Source organism: Neophocaena asiaeorientalis, unplaced genomic scaffold (genome assembly GCF_003031525.2).
Source record: "Neophocaena asiaeorientalis asiaeorientalis breed wild unplaced genomic scaffold, Neophocaena_asiaeorientalis_V1.1 scaffold78, whole genome shotgun sequence".
Lineage (NCBI taxonomy): Eukaryota > Metazoa > Chordata > Mammalia > Artiodactyla > Phocoenidae > Neophocaena > Neophocaena asiaeorientalis.
Window position 1 is genome coordinate 12,056,160 of NW_020175018.1, and position 19,072 is coordinate 12,075,231.

General features: G+C 47.6%; 1 protein-coding gene across 16 annotated transcripts in view; it reads left to right on the forward strand.

Annotated features, from left to right (window-relative positions):
* The window catches only part of RALGPS1 (Ral GEF with PH domain and SH3 binding motif 1), a 273,494-nt gene that overhangs the window by 205,594 nt on the left and 48,828 nt on the right, over nt 1-19,072 (forward strand). For all 16 annotated transcript variants that reach the window (XM_024762460.1, XM_024762461.1, XM_024762466.1 and 13 more), the window contains exons 10-11: nt 14,455-14,592; nt 16,929-17,022. In XM_024762460.1, the coding sequence (XP_024618228.1) occupies nt 14,455-14,592; nt 16,929-17,022 (232 nt within the window). The remainder of the gene's footprint in view (nt 1-14,454; nt 14,593-16,928; nt 17,023-19,072) is intronic.

Below are 19,072 nucleotides of genomic sequence, written 5' to 3' on the forward strand. Positions count from 1 at the left end.
TCCTGGATGCTGCAGGAAGCATTCTACTCACGCCTACTCTGGACTTGACGGAGTTGCCTCTCCCTGTGCTGTTGCAGCCATGACTGAGTGGCCTCTCCCCACGGCCCCGCAGAAAAGCCAGCTCTCTCAGAGTTCGCCTGCATCCTTCACATCTGACACAGTGACACAAGCCGCTGAGCGCTTGCTTTCTCCTGCGGCATGTGCAGGAGGGGTTTCTGGGCTTCACAGACTGCTGACGAGGGAGTGTGGTTTAGAGCACATGTGATCTGTTAATACTGCATCCAGAAGTCGACGTCTTCTGCTGCCCTTAGGCTGCGATGGTGAAACATTCCCATAAACTTATGGAAAAAATGTGCATTGACCAAATTTTATGGCATCCAAAATCATATGTCCTCTCTTTGGGTCTTTATACTTAAGTACCATAATCACTAGGGGAAAATATTTTTCTTCTTAAAAAATGAAAGCAATTGACAAATCACCAGATGTCCTAACATTTCATGAATAATCAGTACCTCCTGCTTTGAGAAACTCCTCCTCCCACGGGGAAACACTTGCACAGACAGTTACCGTATGTCATCACAGTCATTCTGGTGGAAGGTCAGGTTCAATTAGACCCAAGCAAAAGGGGCCCCTACAACTCACTTGGAGGGTCAAGGTCACTTCCATGGGTTTTTCTTTGTTTTGGGGAGTTTTATTTTTGTTTTGGGGTGGGTTTTGGGTTTTTTGCTTTTGCTTTTTTGAAAGACTTTTTTTTTTTATTCAAACGTTTATCCAGGGTGTGTCTAGGGATGGATCTCTTTCCCGGGACCTGGGACACGCTCCTTGGGTAGATGCCCTTCCCTGGGTCAGCTCTCTGTTCTCAGGCCCCCACATCCCATATATTCTTTCTTCCCTTGCCCTTTTCCTCGGCATTTGACCTCGCCAAATTGCTCCCCCATATCATTGATGTGAGTATCCAAAATACCCATTTTGCTCCTTGCTGCCTCCGATGTTAGTTTTTAAAATTCCTCTGTCATATTTTTAGTTTCTTTTTCTTCTTTTCTTATGTCATGCATCTGTCTTTCTAGCTTATCCTCTTGCAGTTTCACCTCTGACAGTTCTCTCCTATCCCAGAAGCCTTGTCTTCTTGTGCTGTGTTGAAGAGAAAAGGTGTCCTGAAACCTTCTTCCGGATGCTGGAATAGACCGAGGACATGTGCTCTCATTCTCAGCCCCTTCTGCATGCAGTTCAGCCCCTGTTATTTGGCAGTATTTTTCCATGTGCCCCTTACTGGATTTTCTTTCTTCTGGATGCGTCCTTGACCAAGGTGAAATCTGTTCATCTTTGGGGCTTATCAGTAGGCATTTGGTTTTCCCTCTGGACATGCTTTAGTTCTTTTCTGGGGGTAGCCATCTGCAAATGGATGTGAGAAGGTGGAGGGGAAAGTCCTAGAGCCCCTCAGATCAGCCCCTGCTGGGCAGTGTACTGGTCATTGACCCAAGTTTTCATGTTTTTATATCGCTGGTTCTCTGAGTCTGGGGACAGGCCCTGGGAGGCACACATTGACAAGGTCTACATTTGCTCAACTTCTGTCCTCTACATCTGCCCGTAGTCTATTCAGTTTCTTCCTAGGTTCCAGCAATAAAGCCGTCCATCAGTCTTAGCTAAGGGGGTGGTTTTCTTCTTTTTTTCTATTCACAAAAGTTTTAGTGATAAGTCAGGGGAGGCTCTATGAGGGGCTGTCTGGTCTCTTCTGGAAGGTTTTCAGAAGCAGGTATGTACCCCATCACCTCTTAAAGTTGTTGGTGTTTTTTTTTTTTTTTTTGCAAGTCACTTCATTGAGTGCCTGCTTTATCTAGATACTACGCCAGCCCCTCTCCTGTGCGTTAGGTCCTGAGTCTTCGCCTCAGCCCTGTGAGAAGCTACTGTCTCCATTTCCCAGAGGAAGAAAGCAGTTGAAGAACTCACCCGGGATCACACTGAACAAATAAGTGACAATGCCAGGATTTGAACACAGATGCCTCGAGTTTCAGTATCACTCCTCCCTGTATTGAGTTATAAGTAACACACATAACATAGTCCATAAGAGTGTTGGCCCTAGGCCAAAGACCTGGGCTCAAATCCTACCTCTGCCATGTCTGTGCTGAGTGACCTTGGGCAGGTTACTTAGCATCTCTGGAATTGAGTGGAGAGACTGAGGCAGGGACCTGCCCATCTCTGTATCATACACCACTGGTTCCTCTGGGGTCGCTCATGGGCACCTGAGGATAATTCCCCAAAGTAAGTATGCACTAGAGTATTATTTTTTAGCAGTTCTGTGCCCTAAGTTACTTGTGTAACTAATGCCTCTGTTGAATGCATCTGCCGGCTAGTACACCTCATGAGGTCAGGGACCGTGCCTGTCTATACCCCTGTGTCCAGAATGTGGGAAGCACTTAGTAAATATTTGTAGCACTAATGCCCTTTCACATCACCTAGTGGGCTGGTCCCTGAGCACATCACCCTGTGCCCTTGTAGCTTCCTCTCCCCACAGGGACCTGCCGCCTTCCATCTAGCTCCCCACAACTTCTGATTGGTCAGTAGACATGCTCTCCTGCCACTTCGGCCTCTCTCTTCCCTGCAAACCACCCTCCGATGGTATAGCCAGGAATGAATGTCCTAGTAAGGGCAGTGTTGGCCCCAAAGCCTGCTGGAACGGCTGTGTGCTATGAAGAAGGGGAGGAGCCAGGACTGAGGAAAGTTGGTGCTGGAGAACCAACCAGAGTAGAGGTCTAGGTCTCAAGGAGGTGACCAGGAGCCCAGAGTCATGGGGGTCAGGTGTTTTGAATCATTTCCCTAGGGCGTTCAGTCTAGTGGGCCGGGGTGGGGGGAGGGGCAGGTAGCACAAAGAGAGTAGGTGTGGGTGGGCCTTCCAGTCTGACGCATGATTCCAGCCAGTGACAGCCCGGCTCCCCTCCACCCTCCCATCCCACCCAACAGACAATCCCAGACTAGCAACAGCATGACTACTTCCAGCGCCCCCTGCTGGTGGGGGCGTGTGCTTCTCCTGCCCTGGTGAGATGGGCCCACAGGCTCCGTGGGAGTAGCGCCCCCTACAGACCGAGACTATGGCCTAGGGCTGGAAAAGGCTGGGCTGGCCCTGGGCCAGCTGGATCTGGCTCGGCCAGGGAGGGTCTCCAGTGTGACCTGCAGCAGGGCAGAGCCCACAGAGATGGCCCCCACGGTAGGGCCACAGGAGCCCCTGTTCTCTGAAAGCGGTTTCCCGGGACAGTCCTGTGGGACTCCCATCCTCTCATCTACATCAAGAAAGGCAGGGAGAGATCAAAACACCTGAGCCTGAAAACCACAAATAAATTAGTAGTCGGATGCCTTCTTTCTTCCCAAGGGGCCCAGGGAGAGTCTTTCAGTATTTCATTTCAGCAAAATCAGAAAAGAATTTGCTTTCAGACAGTGAAAATCAGTTTAGATCTAGCTAACCCTCCACAAATCTGTTGCTTGTTTCCCAGAGAATGCAGGGATTGGTGATTGAGGTTTAGAATGTCGTGTTTTGTTACACAGTTTCCATTGAGCAATGAATAAATCTGACAGTTTTGCCTTTGCCTCCATTATTTTTTCGTTAAAGACTAGGTGAAGTGTGGTCACAGATACGTGAGCGCATTTGGGGAAGTGGAAAATACTTTGGTGATTGAAGCAGCCGTCCGTGAGCTCATTCTCTGGCTGGAATCCTGGTGGCCTCGGACGTCCAGGGAGCCCTTCTGTGCACAGTAGCGAATCCTTGAGCCAGGGTTGGAAAGACAAGCTGGAGAGTGTTTTCCTTGGCACATGGGCAGCCTCGGTTCTACCCAACATGAGGCAGGTTTCCGAAGCTTTCACTGGGGGAATCATCTTGCGTTTCCTTTTGGTGACGTTAGCTCCTCTGGAAGCCCTTCATAGCACTGAGAAATATGGGTATTTAGCTTGGAGACACCAGAACACAGGGCTGACCCTGTTAGGGTGGCTGTGGAGTGGGGTGCTTGGCAGCCATGGCCACTCTTATCCACTGAGCAGTGGGATTTCGGTGGCCAGAATAGAGTCATATATGTGCAGATAAAGACTCAGCGTCCCGTTTGGTCGTCCCCTACCCTGTGCTGGGCCCTTGAGAATGCAGAGGCGGAAAAGGTGCAGACCTGGCCCTCAAAGAGTGTGTGATAGATACTGTAATCGAGGGGAGGGCGTGGGCTCTGAGAGCCCAGGAGCAGCCCGCTAACAGCCAGAAAAGGAGGCCGAGTGGGCATGGGGTGGACAGAGCTCTGCCAAGCTCAGAGGCACGAAGCGGAGGGCCGGTCCAGGGAGCCAGCCACACGGGGCCCGCACCCAGCTGGAGCATCACATGAGAGGAGGGCGGGAGGAAAGCCCGGAGATGAAGGCGGCGAGGGATGGAACCCAGGAGCTGTGAACACCTGCAGAGGGAGAGTTGTTGGGTAATTTTAAATTGAGGAAGGGTACGATCTGATTGGGTTTGAGAAATCACAGGGCGGAATGGGTTAGAGGTGGAGACCAAAGGTGATAATGAAGTGTGAACAATGGCCTGGAGACAGATCACAGGTAGTCGGTAGAGGTTTGTGGCCTTTACATCAAAAACTAAAGACCGGGTTTTCAACAGGAGCTGAGAATGCTCGGAAAATCATTTGCGTCAACTATTACGTCCCTTCTCCCTGCCAAAAAAGTGTTTGCTTTTTTGAAGAAAGAAGGAGAGATAGAGATCTTGCTCTTTTCTATTTCTAAAAGTAGTACATATTCAAAGCTAAAGGCTGAAAAAATATAAAATTGTATAAAACAAAAAATAACCCTAAACTATCCCTGAAGATGGTTGCTGTTAACAGATTGGGCAATATATTCTCTCTCTCTCTCTTTCGTGTGTGTGTGTGTGTGTGTGTGTGTGTGTGTGTAGCTCAATATAGGGGTGTGTGTGTGTATCTCAATATGGGGGTTGTGGGAAAAACAAATATTGTATATTAACACATATAGGTGGAAGTGTGTATCTCAATACAGGGTGTGTGTGCCTGTCAATATAGGGTGTGTATGTATCTCACCATAGGGAGGGTGTGTGTGTGTGTGTGTGTGTGTGTATATCAATATAGGGGTACGTGTGTGTGTATCTCAATATAGGTGTTTCTGTGTGTGTATTTCAATATAGGGTGTGTGTATCAACATAGGGGTGTGTGTGTATATATGTGTGTACAGTCATACCAGATTTGTTCACTTAAAAACACATCATGTTGGATCTAGAGACTGTCAAACAGAGTGAAGTAAGTCAGAAAGGGAAAAACAAATATTGTATATTAACACATATAGGTGGAACCTAGAAAAATGGTACAGATGAACCGGTTTGCAGAGCAGAAACTGAGACACAGATGTAGAGAACAAACGTATGGACACCAAGGTGGGAAAGCAGTGGGGGGGTGGGGATAGGGGTGTGATGAATTGGGAGATTGGGATTGACATGTATACACTGATGTGTATAAAATTGATGAATAATAAGAACCTGCTAGGGCTTCCCTGGTGGCACAGTGGTACCTGCTGTATTAAAAACAAAATATGTATACATATATATATATAATTCAAGTCAAAAAAAAAACATCATGTTGCCAATAAACACATGAAAGGATGCTTAACATCACTAATCATTAGAGAAATGCAAATCAAACCTACAGTGAGGTATCAGCTCACACCAGTCAGAATGGCCATCATCAAAAAATCTACAAACAATAAACGCTGGAGAGGGTGTGGAGAAAAGGGAACCGTCTTGCACTGTTGGTGGGAACGTAAATTGATACAGCCACTATGGAGAACAGTATGGAGGTTCCTTAAAAAACTAAAAATAGAACTACCATATGACCCAGCAATCCCACTCCTGGGCGTATACCCTGTGAAAACCATAATTCAAAAAGAGTCATGTACTACAGTGTTCACTGCAGCTCTATTTACAGTAGCCAGGACATGGAAGCAACCTAGTGTCCACCAGCAGATGAATGGATAAAGAAGATGTGGCACATATACACAATGGAATATTACTCAGCCATAAAAAGAAACAAAACCGAGTTATTTGTAGTGAGGTAGATGGACGTAGAGTCTGTAATACAGAGTGAAGTAAGTCAGAAAAAGAAAAACAAATACCATATGCTAACACATATATATGGAATCAAAAAAAAAAAAAAGGTTCTGACGAACATAGGAGCAGGACAGGAATAAAATGCAGACACAGAGAATGGACTTGAGGAGATGGGGAGGGGGAAGGGTAAGCTGGGACGAAGTGGGAGAATAGCATTGACATATATACACTACCAAATGTAAAACAGATAGCTAGTGGGAAGCAGCCGCATAGCACAGGGAGATCAGCTCGGTGCTTTGTGACCACCTAGAGGGGTGGGATAGGGAGGGTAGGAGGGAGACGCAAGAGGGAGGGGATATGGGGATATATGTATACATATAGCTGATTCACTTTGTTATACAGCAGAAACTAACACACCATTGTAAAGCAATTATGCTCCAATAAAGAAGTCAAAAAAATTTTTTTAATAAAAAAAGGAATGCTAGTGATTTAGGTATATTTACTTTGAACTTAACTCTGTTATTTAGTTGTAATAGTTTTCCAGTTGATTATCCTAGATTACTTAATTATATAATTAATATGGTGACTAATTATGTAACCTGGATATAATGACAATGTTACATGTGTCTTTAATGTTTATACCACATTTCTTTGTCTTAGCTCATAGATTTGTGCATCTAGAATAGTGTTAAATTATAGCAGAATGGCAAGTATTCTTGACTTGTTCCTCTCAATAGGAATTCAACGTTAAGAAGATTGTGTTAGTGTTTCTACCATGCATCCTTTGTCATATTAAGGAAGTCTGTTCCTAGCTTAGTGCTTTATCAGGAATAGATGCTAAAGTTATCAGTGACTTTTCAGCATCTCTCAAGATCATTTGTTGAAATACCATTGCAATCCTGTAGTAAACATGTTTGGTTCAAGATACTGCTAATTTGATTTGCTGTTTTTATTATTTTAGAACACTGGTGAGTTTTATTTGCTAACGTTTTATTTGGATCTTTATTTCTCAATGATATTGGTCTCTTTTTTATGCCATGACCGTCAGGTTTTGATATAATGGTTATGCTCGAGTCATAAAAAGAACTGCACATATTTCCGACTTTTCCTGTGCTCTGGAACAGTTTAAGTAATATTCGGTTTTTCTTTTACAGTTTAATGGATGGGTCCATAAAACCATTTGGATAATGTACTTTTTAATCATGGTATCTTTCTTAATATTGTTAATATTTCCTCTTTATTTGGTGAGTTGAAGGTTTTGCCCCTTCTTGAGACAATTTTGGGAAGATAGATTTTCCTAGTAAGCACACATTTCATCTACATTTTCAAATATGTTGGCATAAAAATTGCACCTACCACTATTTTAACTTCTCCTCCATATTTGAAATCATATCCCTTCTCTCAACCCTAACAATGCACATCTGTGTTCTTACCTTTTGTTTTTTCCTCCATCATACATACCAAAGATTGTCTACTTTATTGACTTTTTCAGAGAACCAACTTTCAGTTTTATTTATCACTCTACAGTGATAAATATTTCTGATTTTATATTTTTAATGCTTTCTCCTACTTTCTTTTGTTCTTTTTAGTTCTCTATAATGAACACTAAGTTCATTTCTTTTTTATCTTTCTGAATTATTAATATAAGCATTTGAGACTATGAATTTTTCTCTGAGCAGAGTTATGTGATTTTGATTGCATCCTATATGTAGATAGTTTGTGATTTTAATTCCTTCTTTCATCTCTGAATTTTTTGGAGTGTTTTTTTCCTTTCCCAAATGGTTCGTTTTTAAAATTTGTTTTTACCCCTGGGGCAGGGGATGGAATGAAATTGCTTCAGACCTACCAAAACCACATGGGTTACAAGTATGGGAGGTATGGTTTCCCCCAAAGGAAAAGTGAAGGCTGTTTCCAAAAGAATTGGGAATAAATAAAAAAAATAAAAAAAAAAGAATTGGGAATAGATGTTAGGCAGACAAAAAGTACCAGGTTCTTCTCCACTGCCAATAGAATTGTTGAAGGATTAAATTAGATAGTACGTGTAATTTACTTAGCACAGTGTCTGGCACAAAACAAGCCGAATAATAATCACCAGATTAATGCCCTCTCCTTATGCCCTTTCTTACTGCTGGTCAGAATACCAGCACATGCTACACCATCCCACAGCTCTTAGGAGAACCTTTGCAAACAGTAGGACATCCCATTGCCCCTGTAGATTACCAGGTAATCCCCAGGGCAGAGGGGGGAAATCTGTGGTTGTGTCCTCATTTGACCTCGGGGAGCCAGAGGAGATTCTCTGTGGGCTGCAAGGCTTTGTTCAGTACCTTTGTAAGTCACCGGCCCCAACACCAAGAAAAACAGGAGGCCATGTGCTCCTCTAAGAAACATGGCCTCTGACCACCTGAGGTGTGACTGCCTGGCCCCGCCCCCTTTCTGCAGACCTGGGAAATGTTTGTCTCAGTGTCAGCCAGCTTCCAACACATTTCACTTGAGGAATAATATTCTTTAGATGAGGATTTGTTCTGAAGTCCCTGTTTTACACAACTGATACTAATTAACGGGCACTAATTAACACTCAGTCTTCTGCATCAGACAGGGAGCGTGAGCCACCCACTGAGATCTCCTTCTGCAGTCGATGGCATCGCTTTGCACTCTCATAAAAAAAAACAAAACAAGACCAAAAACAAAACCTTAATGAGCTGCTGCTCTGTTATTCCATTTGGAATTTATCAAGAAAACGTTTATGTGATCAAACCACACAAGTATAGTTCCGGGTGCCAGCACTCCTGATTTCTGAAGTTTGAAAATGATCTTTTCAAAGCAGAGCAGGAGAACATGGGGAAAAAATCTTTCATCTCAAACTTTAAAAGAAAGAGAGAAAGAAAATGGAAAGCATAAGATGGAAATGTGGCATATTTTTATGCTGTGGAAGGTTTTTTCCCCTCAACACAGCAGAATTTTCCTTAATAAATAGATAGCTGTGTGAGAAAAACCAAAACCAGACTTGGGATGGAAGTGAGACGGGTGACGATGGGAGAAACAAGAGAGCAGTGAGTTTCTGGGCTGGCGGTGAAGCCCGGTGCCAGCCGCGGGCTTTGGCTCTGGGAGACTGGGAGTGCCCAGCTTCAAGCAGGCTCTGCACCACGGAGCCTGTGTCCCTCAGCTTAAGAGAAGGGTCTGTTCAGGAGAGCACCTCCTTTGTCAGCCTGACACTCCCTCCTCAGGGCCAGGGTGTCTTGTGGACACCCCTGGCGGGGGGCCTGGATTCACCATCAGGAAGAAGGTTTGGCCACATGACCCTGGGCTTGGGACCAACCCAGCTGGGGAGGCATCCACAGCAGAGCCAGCGGAAGGCTGCTCATCCCCGGCCCCGGGGCTCTCTGCCTCACCACGGCAGGCTGGTTGGCACCCCCGTTGTAGCCACAGCAGTGTCACCGGGCCCTGTGTGGGGTGTGGCAGGAGGGGACAGAACATATTCTGGGTAGCTGTCCATCTCACAGGAGGTTGAGTCTGCAGGCAGGCAAGCCACAGAGTGGATGCCGGCTGCCAGCCGTGTCCTCGGGTGGGTGGCAGGCCACGGGAGGGGTCCTCGCAGCCCCAGCTCTGACTCTGGCACCCTTGTCCCTGTGCCAGCCAGGACTGCCAGCCCCCAGCTTTCAGCACTGCTCTCTGTCCCAAATCTTTGGGGTCAGGCGGGCATGAATTCAAATCCTGATTCCCCCACTTGTAGGTTGTACGGTCTTAGATGTGTCACTTTTGCTCTGTAAGCTTCCATTCCCTAATCTGTCAAATGAAGAAATGAGGGCACCTAGTGTGCTGTGCTGCGCCAGTTGCGGTGAGATGCTGTGGTACGAGCAAGGCCAGCCTCTCCTGTTGCGGACAGGCTGTTAGTATTACGGTTGTTTCCGCCAATGCGTCTGCACCTCCCAGTCCAGCTCCAGCCCCTGGCACTGCTCAGCCTCATGGCCGCCAGGGCCAGTAGCTGGTCCAGTTACTGTCCGTCTTGACAAGGCCAACAACACAGTGTCTTTTGCCGCAGTAACGCTGTGTAAAAGGAAGGGAGCTGAGACATCCCAGCTGTGCTGTCTCAATCCAGATGGAAGTTCCCAGAGCTGGTCGTCTGAGGTAGGTGGCCGCACGTGGTCAGCATCTGGGCGCCATCCACAGTTATGGCAAACCCGGCTGGGTGCGTCTCTCCCACGGGCGTCCGGCTCCAGTTCCAAGTGGGGCCTCGCCATGGAGCCAGGCTCGGGGTCAGCTCAGCTTCACGGGCACCTCAGTGGTCCAGGCCCTGGGCCGGGAGACTTCACAATCAACATCATTATCCCCAGTCACAGTCAAGGAAACACAGGCCCCGGGAGGCAAAAAGGCTTGCCTGAGGCCACCCAGCTGGTAGGCGGCAGAGCCAGTGTTCCAGGTCTCCTGGCTCCAAGCCCCACGCTCTCCCACTTCCACCACAGCTGTGTGTCACGGGGCAGAGCTGGCAGGGCCCCCAGGCCATGGTGGGCCCGCTGACGATGGGACCTGGGACAGATGTGTCACGATGGGTGCCAGGGAGGCCACGGGGAGGAGGTGAACGGTGCAGCCACCATGTAGTCGTCAGCCCTCCTGGAGAATGTTGACCCCAAGGGGGTGTCAAGCAGGGAGAGCCATGGCCTGGATGCCTGTGGGGTCAGCCGTGCCCCATCCTGCCTCACCAGCTGCCAGGCTCCAGGGGATCTAGCTGGGGTCAAAGAAGGACTTGACAGTATGGCAGCCTGGACTGACCTGTGTTCAGATCTTGCCTCTGCCACTTCCCAGCTGTGTGACCTCAGACAAGCAATGCAGCGCTCTCAGCTTCAGCTTCTTTCTCCGTAAAGTAGAGATAAAACCTCCCTGATAACAGCATGGTTATGGCAAATCAACAAACAGGGCAAAGCTCTTAGTTTAGGACCTGGAACACAGTAAGTGCTCAGTCTTATTATAATCATCACTTGACTCCCCGTGTCTCTTTCTTCAGCTCTGAAACGAGGGTAATGATGTACTTTGTAAGGTTATTTTGTGGCCTAAAGTATGCCTTCATTCATACCTTCCTTCTTTCAACTAATGTTCTCCAAGCAGCTCCTGTGTGCTCTGTTCCAGCCACTGGGGTTGAGCTTGTGGAACAGGACGCTTCCTCCTCAGAGGGGTTTTAATAAAGTCTGATGGGGGAATCAGACAGTAGATACATGAACGAGGCCAGTCAGTATCTAATGGTGGCTGTGGTGAGTGCTGTGTGTCAGGCTTCGCGCTGCTCTGGCCAAGTACAAGTGGGAGGTGGCTATTCTAATGATTTCATCATGGTTTAGGCTTTTAAATATTTCCAGTTACAGGCTAATGACAATACTGGGAAGATTTCTCTGGATTTGTGCAGTATTACCTGTAGATTTGCTGCTTTGGGAGTGACAGGCTGTTCATATGGGAATTCTGTCCGGGTGTCGCTGAGGCTTGGGGTCTGCCCCGGCCGCCAGGGCCAGGAGGCCTCCTTTGGGAGGTCCCCTCCGTCCTCACATGTGGTGGCCCTGGCCTGGACTCTCAGGTCAGGGGAACAGATAGGTGTTTTGTGGAGGAGGGTGATGAACACTCTACAGTGGGGTTTGCTCTTATGAAGTAGTGAGCTCCCCATGCCCCGAGGGGACAGACAGAAGCCGGGGTGGAAATGGTGTTCGGCCCCTTCGAAGGCGAGCTTCTCCTGGCCTCTGTTTGCAGAGCCAGGACCTGAGAGGATGCAGAGGGGCCAGCCGTGGTCCTCACAGGGCAGAAAAGGGTGAGCCTTCCATGCCAGGGGTGTTATTTGAGAAAAGGCAACTGATTCCTCGTGTGTTTTTCATGTCCGGTGAGTGGGTCGGAACAGGCACTGGAGCCAGACAGACCTGGGTTCAAATCCAACACACTCGCTGTGAGGCCTCAGGCTCATTTCTTAATCTCCCTGAACTTTAGTTTTCTCCTTAACCTCCCCATGGAGTCGATGGGAGGACCACAGGAGAGGAGAGGAGGAGGTTCCCGTCTTGTAGCAAATCCCAGGAAGCGTCAGTTCTCTCCCATTTCCCATATCCTGCTCCTTGGTGACCCTGCTCCCGGGCTGAGGTTCACTCTGCTGCTCAGAGCCAGCTGCGTTCGGGTCTGCACAACGTTGGCCTCTGGAACAAAACTGCCTCGTGTCCCTTATCCCCTCACCTCATGCTCAGCACTAGGGGGTACTTTTTGTTGTGGTTGAAGCGTTAATGGGATTTTCGGGATTGCCATTGCTGAATCCTTGGGGAGGTAGCTGAGTCACATTTTTAAGAGGGGAGAGGAAAAACAAGGTCGAGAAGTAATAAATCTGTGGACTTAAATGTCCCAAACTTGGAGCTTCTATACAAGGGAAATGACTTCTAATGTTTAAAATTTTGGAAACATGGTGCCACTAAAAAGAAGGGAAGTGGAAATGATTCCTATGAGAAGTGCTAGCATATGTTTCTGTGATTAACAGTTTCCCGTAAAAATGTGTAGCTATTTTAAAAGCGGATGAATGACTCATGGTATCCAGCACCAGCAGTCCACTGCGATGGCAGGAAGCATGTACTCTGCGGAGGCAGGCTTGGGTTCAGCTCCCATCCCCATCATTTACCGGCTATGTGACCTGGAACGAGTTAAACATCCTCTGTGCATTTCCTTTTCCTCCTCTGTAAAATGGGTTTTATAAGAACAAATAACATAATGAATGCGTAAGTCAGTGCAGTGTTTGTCCAGCCATGCAGAAAACCTACAGCTTTAATATTAAGTACCTGGTTAATTACATTTGTTATCATTCTTAGTAGTTTAATAGTAAACTTTCAAGGCTATAAATTTTCCTCTGATTACCACTTTGGTCTGATCCCATAAATTTTGATATGTAGTGTTCTTATTGTCATTATCTTTGAATAGATTTCTTATTTTAGATTTTTTTGTTTTTTATTTGACCTGAGAGTTGCTTATGAGTGTGTGTGTGTGTGTTTAACAAATGGTTAGAATTTTTTCTATATTTATTGTTAAATCCTAGATGTACTGTAAGGTCAAAGAGAGCAGATAACGTGACATTTACTTTTTGGAGCTTATTGAGCATTTTTGTATAGACTAGCATATAATCAGTGTTTGTAAGCATTCCATGAGTATTTAAAAAGGATTATATTTTTATTTATATAACACCAAGCTTGTTAATTTTGTTACTTAAATACTACATTTATATATGGACACATACATATGTATATCTGTAGATGCATGTGTATATTTTGTATGTACATACATATGTGCACACACACACACACACACACACACACAAATTCTCGAAGAGACATACCAAAGGCTCCCTCCATGTTTGTGGCTTTCTTGAATCCACTTTTCATTTTTGGCACTTTTTTGCTTTGTATATTTTGGTGCAATGTTGCTTTATGCATAGAAGTTAGTTATCATTAGATCTTCTCAATCCACTGTGCCTTTCTTTAATATCAATCACTCCTCTTTGCCTTGTTCAATGTTTTCTGCCTTAAATTCTACTTTACATCACTACTCCTGCTCAACTCCACCAATATTAACGGTGTAGCGGCAGTACTCATGGGGGGCTGCTGGAAGGATATGTCACCTGTTGTCCATGCACATCTCCAGAGAGACTAAAGTGCGACCCTGCAGCAAGCCAGTCAGCTGGGCCACACCACACAGCCAGTCCTGTTTTCTCATCCCTGGCCAGGTGGCTTGTCCCGAATTCCCCCTGGGGTGATGCCATGAGACCATGCTGAGGCTCCGCGCTGGCCCATCACAGCAATGTTTTCATATCACACGTTATTTTCTTATTAAGCACCCTCGGGAGAATTCTCTGTCTAGCCTTAGTTCTTTGTACCAAGGACGGTTGCTTTTTCGATTTCTTCTTTTGTTCTTTAATTTATGATTTGGGGTGTGTGTATGTGTATCTGTGGACGGATAGATAAACAAGTAGACACACAGCTAAGTGAATAAATGAAAAACTGAATTCAGACAGTGTTCTCCTGGATATGACAACTTAGACCTATTAAACTGCAGTGGTTGGTAAAAAACACAAGCATTCATTCATCCCTTTCGTGTCCTGTTATTTTCCAGTTGGGTTACAGGTAATAACCCTTGTTGCTGCAGAGTGTATGAACTAGAAATGCTAAAATCTTGCCAGCATTCATTTTGGTGGTTGCTCAGATGTTTGATTTAAAGTTGAGCAGTCTGTGCGAAGAGTTAGTAGTCAGGACTGGAATTGAAGTCCAAATCATACCACATTTTTCCATGTCACCCTATACCTTCTAGCACAGCAGTTCTGTTTTGTGCCATTTTGTTCTGATTTATGGTGAACACCTACCATCATTAAATATCTTCCTTAATTTTAGGCATCTATCTTCTGGATTTAATCTACATTGATTCTGCATATCCTGCCTCAGGCAGCATCATGGAAAACGAACAAAGATCCAATCAGATGAACAATATTCTCCGAATAATTGCGGATTTACAAGTTTCCTGCAGCTACGGTTAGTACTCCTGGTTGTCGGAACTGTGAAATCTTACATCACCGAAATTTGGGTCCTGCACCTTATCAGTGAGAAAGCTCTAGAAACCAGGTAGTCTCCACAAAGCTCTTCACTTTGATATCTTGAGTATCAAACACGTTCTGGATCCTTTATAAGCATGTTTGATCTTCAGAGACTATGCAAACTAGATGCTACCATCTCTGTATCACAGATGAGGAGACTGAGGCTGAAGACAGTGTAGTCACTTGTCTAAGGTCACACGTCCAGTGAGTGGCAGAGCCCAGGTCCTTCATTCATGAAGAGCTTTGTGGGCACCTCCTGGGTGGCTCTCCTCCAAGCAGATTCAGGTACTTGGGCTCCTCTATCTCGTGGCTCTGCCATGTCCCATGGCCCCGAGTCCTCCACTGACCTCTACATCCAGCTGGAAGATGCAGAAGGAGAGAGAATCATACCAGAGTATGGACCAGACTTGCACGCAGTGCTCATCACTTCTGCCGAGGGAGGCCAGGAATGCAACGTAGCTGCGGGCCTAGAGGGAACGGGGAAATGACTTGGTCAACAACTGGCCAGGCTCTGCCACACGTGACCAGATCCAAAGGGTGACTGTGATGGTGGGCGTCTGAGATGGTTGGAGGAGGTGTTGCTGGCAATGCTGATGGGCCATCCACGTGGATGGTGGGGGATGGGGCTTGACTGGGAGCCAGGTGCCCCGGCCCTCCAGGAATGGGCCTGAGTGACCAGGGCGTCAGGCGGCAGAAGTCAGCAGAGAAGTGGGGGAGGGTGGCCGAGCTGCAGGAGTGTGCCTCCTTGGAGCAGGTTTTCACAGGATGGGGGAGAGTAAAAGTCTGGAAGCAGCAAAGCGGGACAAGGAAGAGAGCAACACCACCTCCAGTACGTAGGGTGGGAGAAACCAACAGCCTCCATGTGGTAAGGCCACTGCAGGGGGGCCCACACAAGCCAAAGGTCCGCTCATGAGTGCCGCCCCTACAAGCGCCCGCACTTCCAGACCAGCTCTTCTTCTGCCCAGAGGAACAGGGAGGGGACTGTGTTCCCAGTGCCCTTTCCACTCAAGGACCTCGACACTGGTCCTGCTGGCCAGCAGAGCAATTACATACACAGCTTTGGGGTCAGACAGATGTGGGTTCACGTCTTGGCTCCGCCTCCTGAAAAGTCACTTTGTCCTAAGTCTGAACTTTTCTCATAGTAAAGATGGGGACATGACTGTGCAGAGCCCTTAGCCCACCCCAGCATTTCATTAGAGCTCAGGAAATGCTCACTCTTACTACCACTATGTTCCCCTGCCCCTTCCCCATCGTCAGCTCCGTGAAGCAGGGGTCATTATCCCCATTTCAGAGACGAGAACACCGAGGCCCTAGAGAAAGAGAATGACCTGCTGAGAGTCTCACAGTTACGAGGCAGAGCCATCAGGGGCTCCTCGCGGCACCCGGATGCACCCGCCCACCCCCGGGAAAGCGAGGGCCCTTTCCCACCCTTTCTCCACTCCTCTCCACAGCGTCCTCCACTGCCTCAACCTCTCTCCTTAACTGGTCTGTCCCACCCTGTGGGGAACGAATGGCAGAGCGCATCACGGAGGGTTTACGGCCCCCTCAGAAAGAGTGCAGTGACTGTGACGGTCTGGGGAGGGCACCTGACGTCAGTCACCCCGGGACAGAGAGACAGGGCAGTGTGGCCGAGGCCGCAGGTGACCTGGGGTCAAAACTTCTCAGCAGTGTGACATGGCAAGTCGCCACGGCTTCCTCCTGTGTGCAGTTGACATCTTACTGCCCGAAATGAGGCAGGTGCAAAGGCTGAGGCAGATGGCTTCTAGAGATCACTGGGTGCAGAGCCTGGCACAGAAGAGGCGCTCAAGCGTCTAGGCCCTTCCCTTTCCTCTCAGGGTGCAGCAGCTCCAGCCCGTGGGCCAGACTCTCAGGCTGTGCCAGGATCTGGGTTGGGCCTGCACACCAGGCTGGATGGCGTCCATTCCTTCTTGCATTCTTGTCACACAGGGTTGGGCAAGCATGGGAGGCTTGGCCAGTTACTCCAGTGGAGACCTGTTTTAGGGCACACACACCTCGCTGGAGGCCATCTTTCCCCCAAGACCCATCCTTCCCCAGCCAAGGAACTGTGGTGACCTCAGGGTGTGGTGTCTGTGGCCCTGCCATCTGGGGGGCACTTCCTGAGGGACCCCTCTGAGCCCAGCACAGGCCCGGCCTAAGGGATCATAAGCAACTGTTGAAAGACTGAATATATGTCTCAGTCCCTAAGGAGCTTCTCATGGGGGGCCTGGGGATGGGGAGAGACTGAAGCCCCTGGGTTTTGTCTTCCTCCTCCAGACCACCTCACAACCCTGCCCCACGTGCAGAAGTACCTGAAGTCCGTGCGCTACATTGAAGAGCTCCAGAAGTTTGTGGAAGACGACAACTACAAGTGAGTGCCCCCAGCCCCCTGCAGGGCTAATGGAAGGTCACTGCAGCTGCACCGGCACCTCCCCCCAAGCACGTGTGCATAAGGTGACCTCTGACCCCACGGAGCCCACAGCAGGGCTGCTGAGTGTCTCCTCCCACCCGCCCCAGCCCCACAGGCGCCACCGGGCCGAGGAGGGTGTTCTGTCAACTTCTCAACGTGGCTTTCTCTAGTGGGGAGCGTGAATGAATTTGGGCTCCACAGCTGTGTGTGGTGCAGGCTTAGTGCTCCAGGTCAGGAGTGCCTGCCCCCACTCAGCGCTGAGCGGAAGGACAGCTTTCTAGCCACATCTCCAGGCTGCCAAACAGAGCTCTCCGAGAGCCTGTTTCATGCACGACGCAGCTCCCTGGGGCCCCAGCTTGCTGCTGGACTCTTGCCATCTGGCGCTGGCTGAGGCCCCGTCTCCATCCCATGCAGCCCGTGTGGAATAGGCCCAGTTCCCATGAAGACCCCTGTGGGCCCTTTGGCCTCATCTTCCACTCGCCTGCTCTGGCTTTCAGTTCTTTCTTCTTTTGTGGCAGCTGGGAATTTATCCAACATTTCTATGTATTTAGAGGCAGAAGGAAGATTTTTCACGTTGGGTCTGTCTGCCGTATTGATTGGATGTCTTCTTGGCTCACTTTGAGCTTGAGGTCAGCTAAGAGCCTCAGGACTTTTCATATGGCCTGATATACGATGGAGGCAAGTCTCAGCCGTCTTGTAACTGATCATTTTCCCCCCTAAACGTCAACTTTACATGTATTCTTTTAAATCTCATCTTACTGGTTGCTTCCAGTAAACCATGCATGATCCCTTTGAATCCTGCTATCCAATATATTTTTAAATCTCTTCCAGTTTTGTGTCTAAACATTTGATCAGCTTGATGATTTGGTCTTCATTAAAGTCACCGGAAACTGTAGAGAGCTGTGGCCACTAGAGACACCCCAGGTTACCCCTTTTCACTCACCAAGACCTTGGGAATGGCTGTTCAAGGTTTTTCACCTGCCACCTCTGCAGGAGTGGATCTCAGCCCTGGCTGTGGATCAGAGACACCTAGGAAGCCTTCTAGCCATCCAGGTGTGTGTGTGGGTGGGGGGGCAGGGTCTGGAAATTTGTATTTTTTCAAAGCTCCCCACATGGTTCTAATGATTGGCTATCTTTAGGAACATAAACATAATGTCTTCAGTTGGTATTGTACAATATATTGTTAAAATAGAATATAATACATTTTGATCTGTTACATAATCATAAGAGCAATAAATAAAGGCCAGAGATTACCATTAAAATTACGTTTGCCACAAATTGCTCATTTTTACTTACAAAGCATTTGCTGTTCCTGAAAAGAGTACCCCGGAGTGGGAAATCATTCCCGCTTAGGATCGGGGGTAATATTTTCCATTCATGTGCCAATAATGCGGTTAAGGAGACAGTAGTTTTTCATTTACACTAATATCCTTTAAGGCGAAAAATGGTCTCTAAATACTTCTGGCCGTGAGATAATCCTTGGACAAGCTGCAGGTTGTGAGTAATAACGCCTTCCGTTCTGAAGCACATTGAACACCCCCAGCACCTAATGCCTGGATTTCACAAAGGCCCTTTGTTGTGGTCCAAGTGGACAAACCCAGGGAGGAAGGCTGCGTTCTCGCCCCGTGCCCAGACCACTGAGGGGATCCCTTCCCAGGAAGACCCTGGCTCTGAGTGACACGGGACGCACAGGACTTGTGACTCTGCTTGAGCATCCCACACTCCCTGGCCCAACTCACCTTCCCGAGACTTGGTCCCCACCCCAGAGGACGCAGGCTTAGCTCTTACCTTAATGACGTTGCCCCGACCTGCTTTGGAGACGTTGGGCCAAGGAGCCCAACCAGTGCTTTGTTTTCCTCAGCCTTTAGTCTATTTTATTTTATTTAAGAAAAATTACCCAAATTCCTACCACTTAGAAAGCCTGACTGTTGGCATCAAGTGAACATTATTTTGGACATTTTTCTATGCATAAAAGTACATATATATATATATATATATATATATATATATA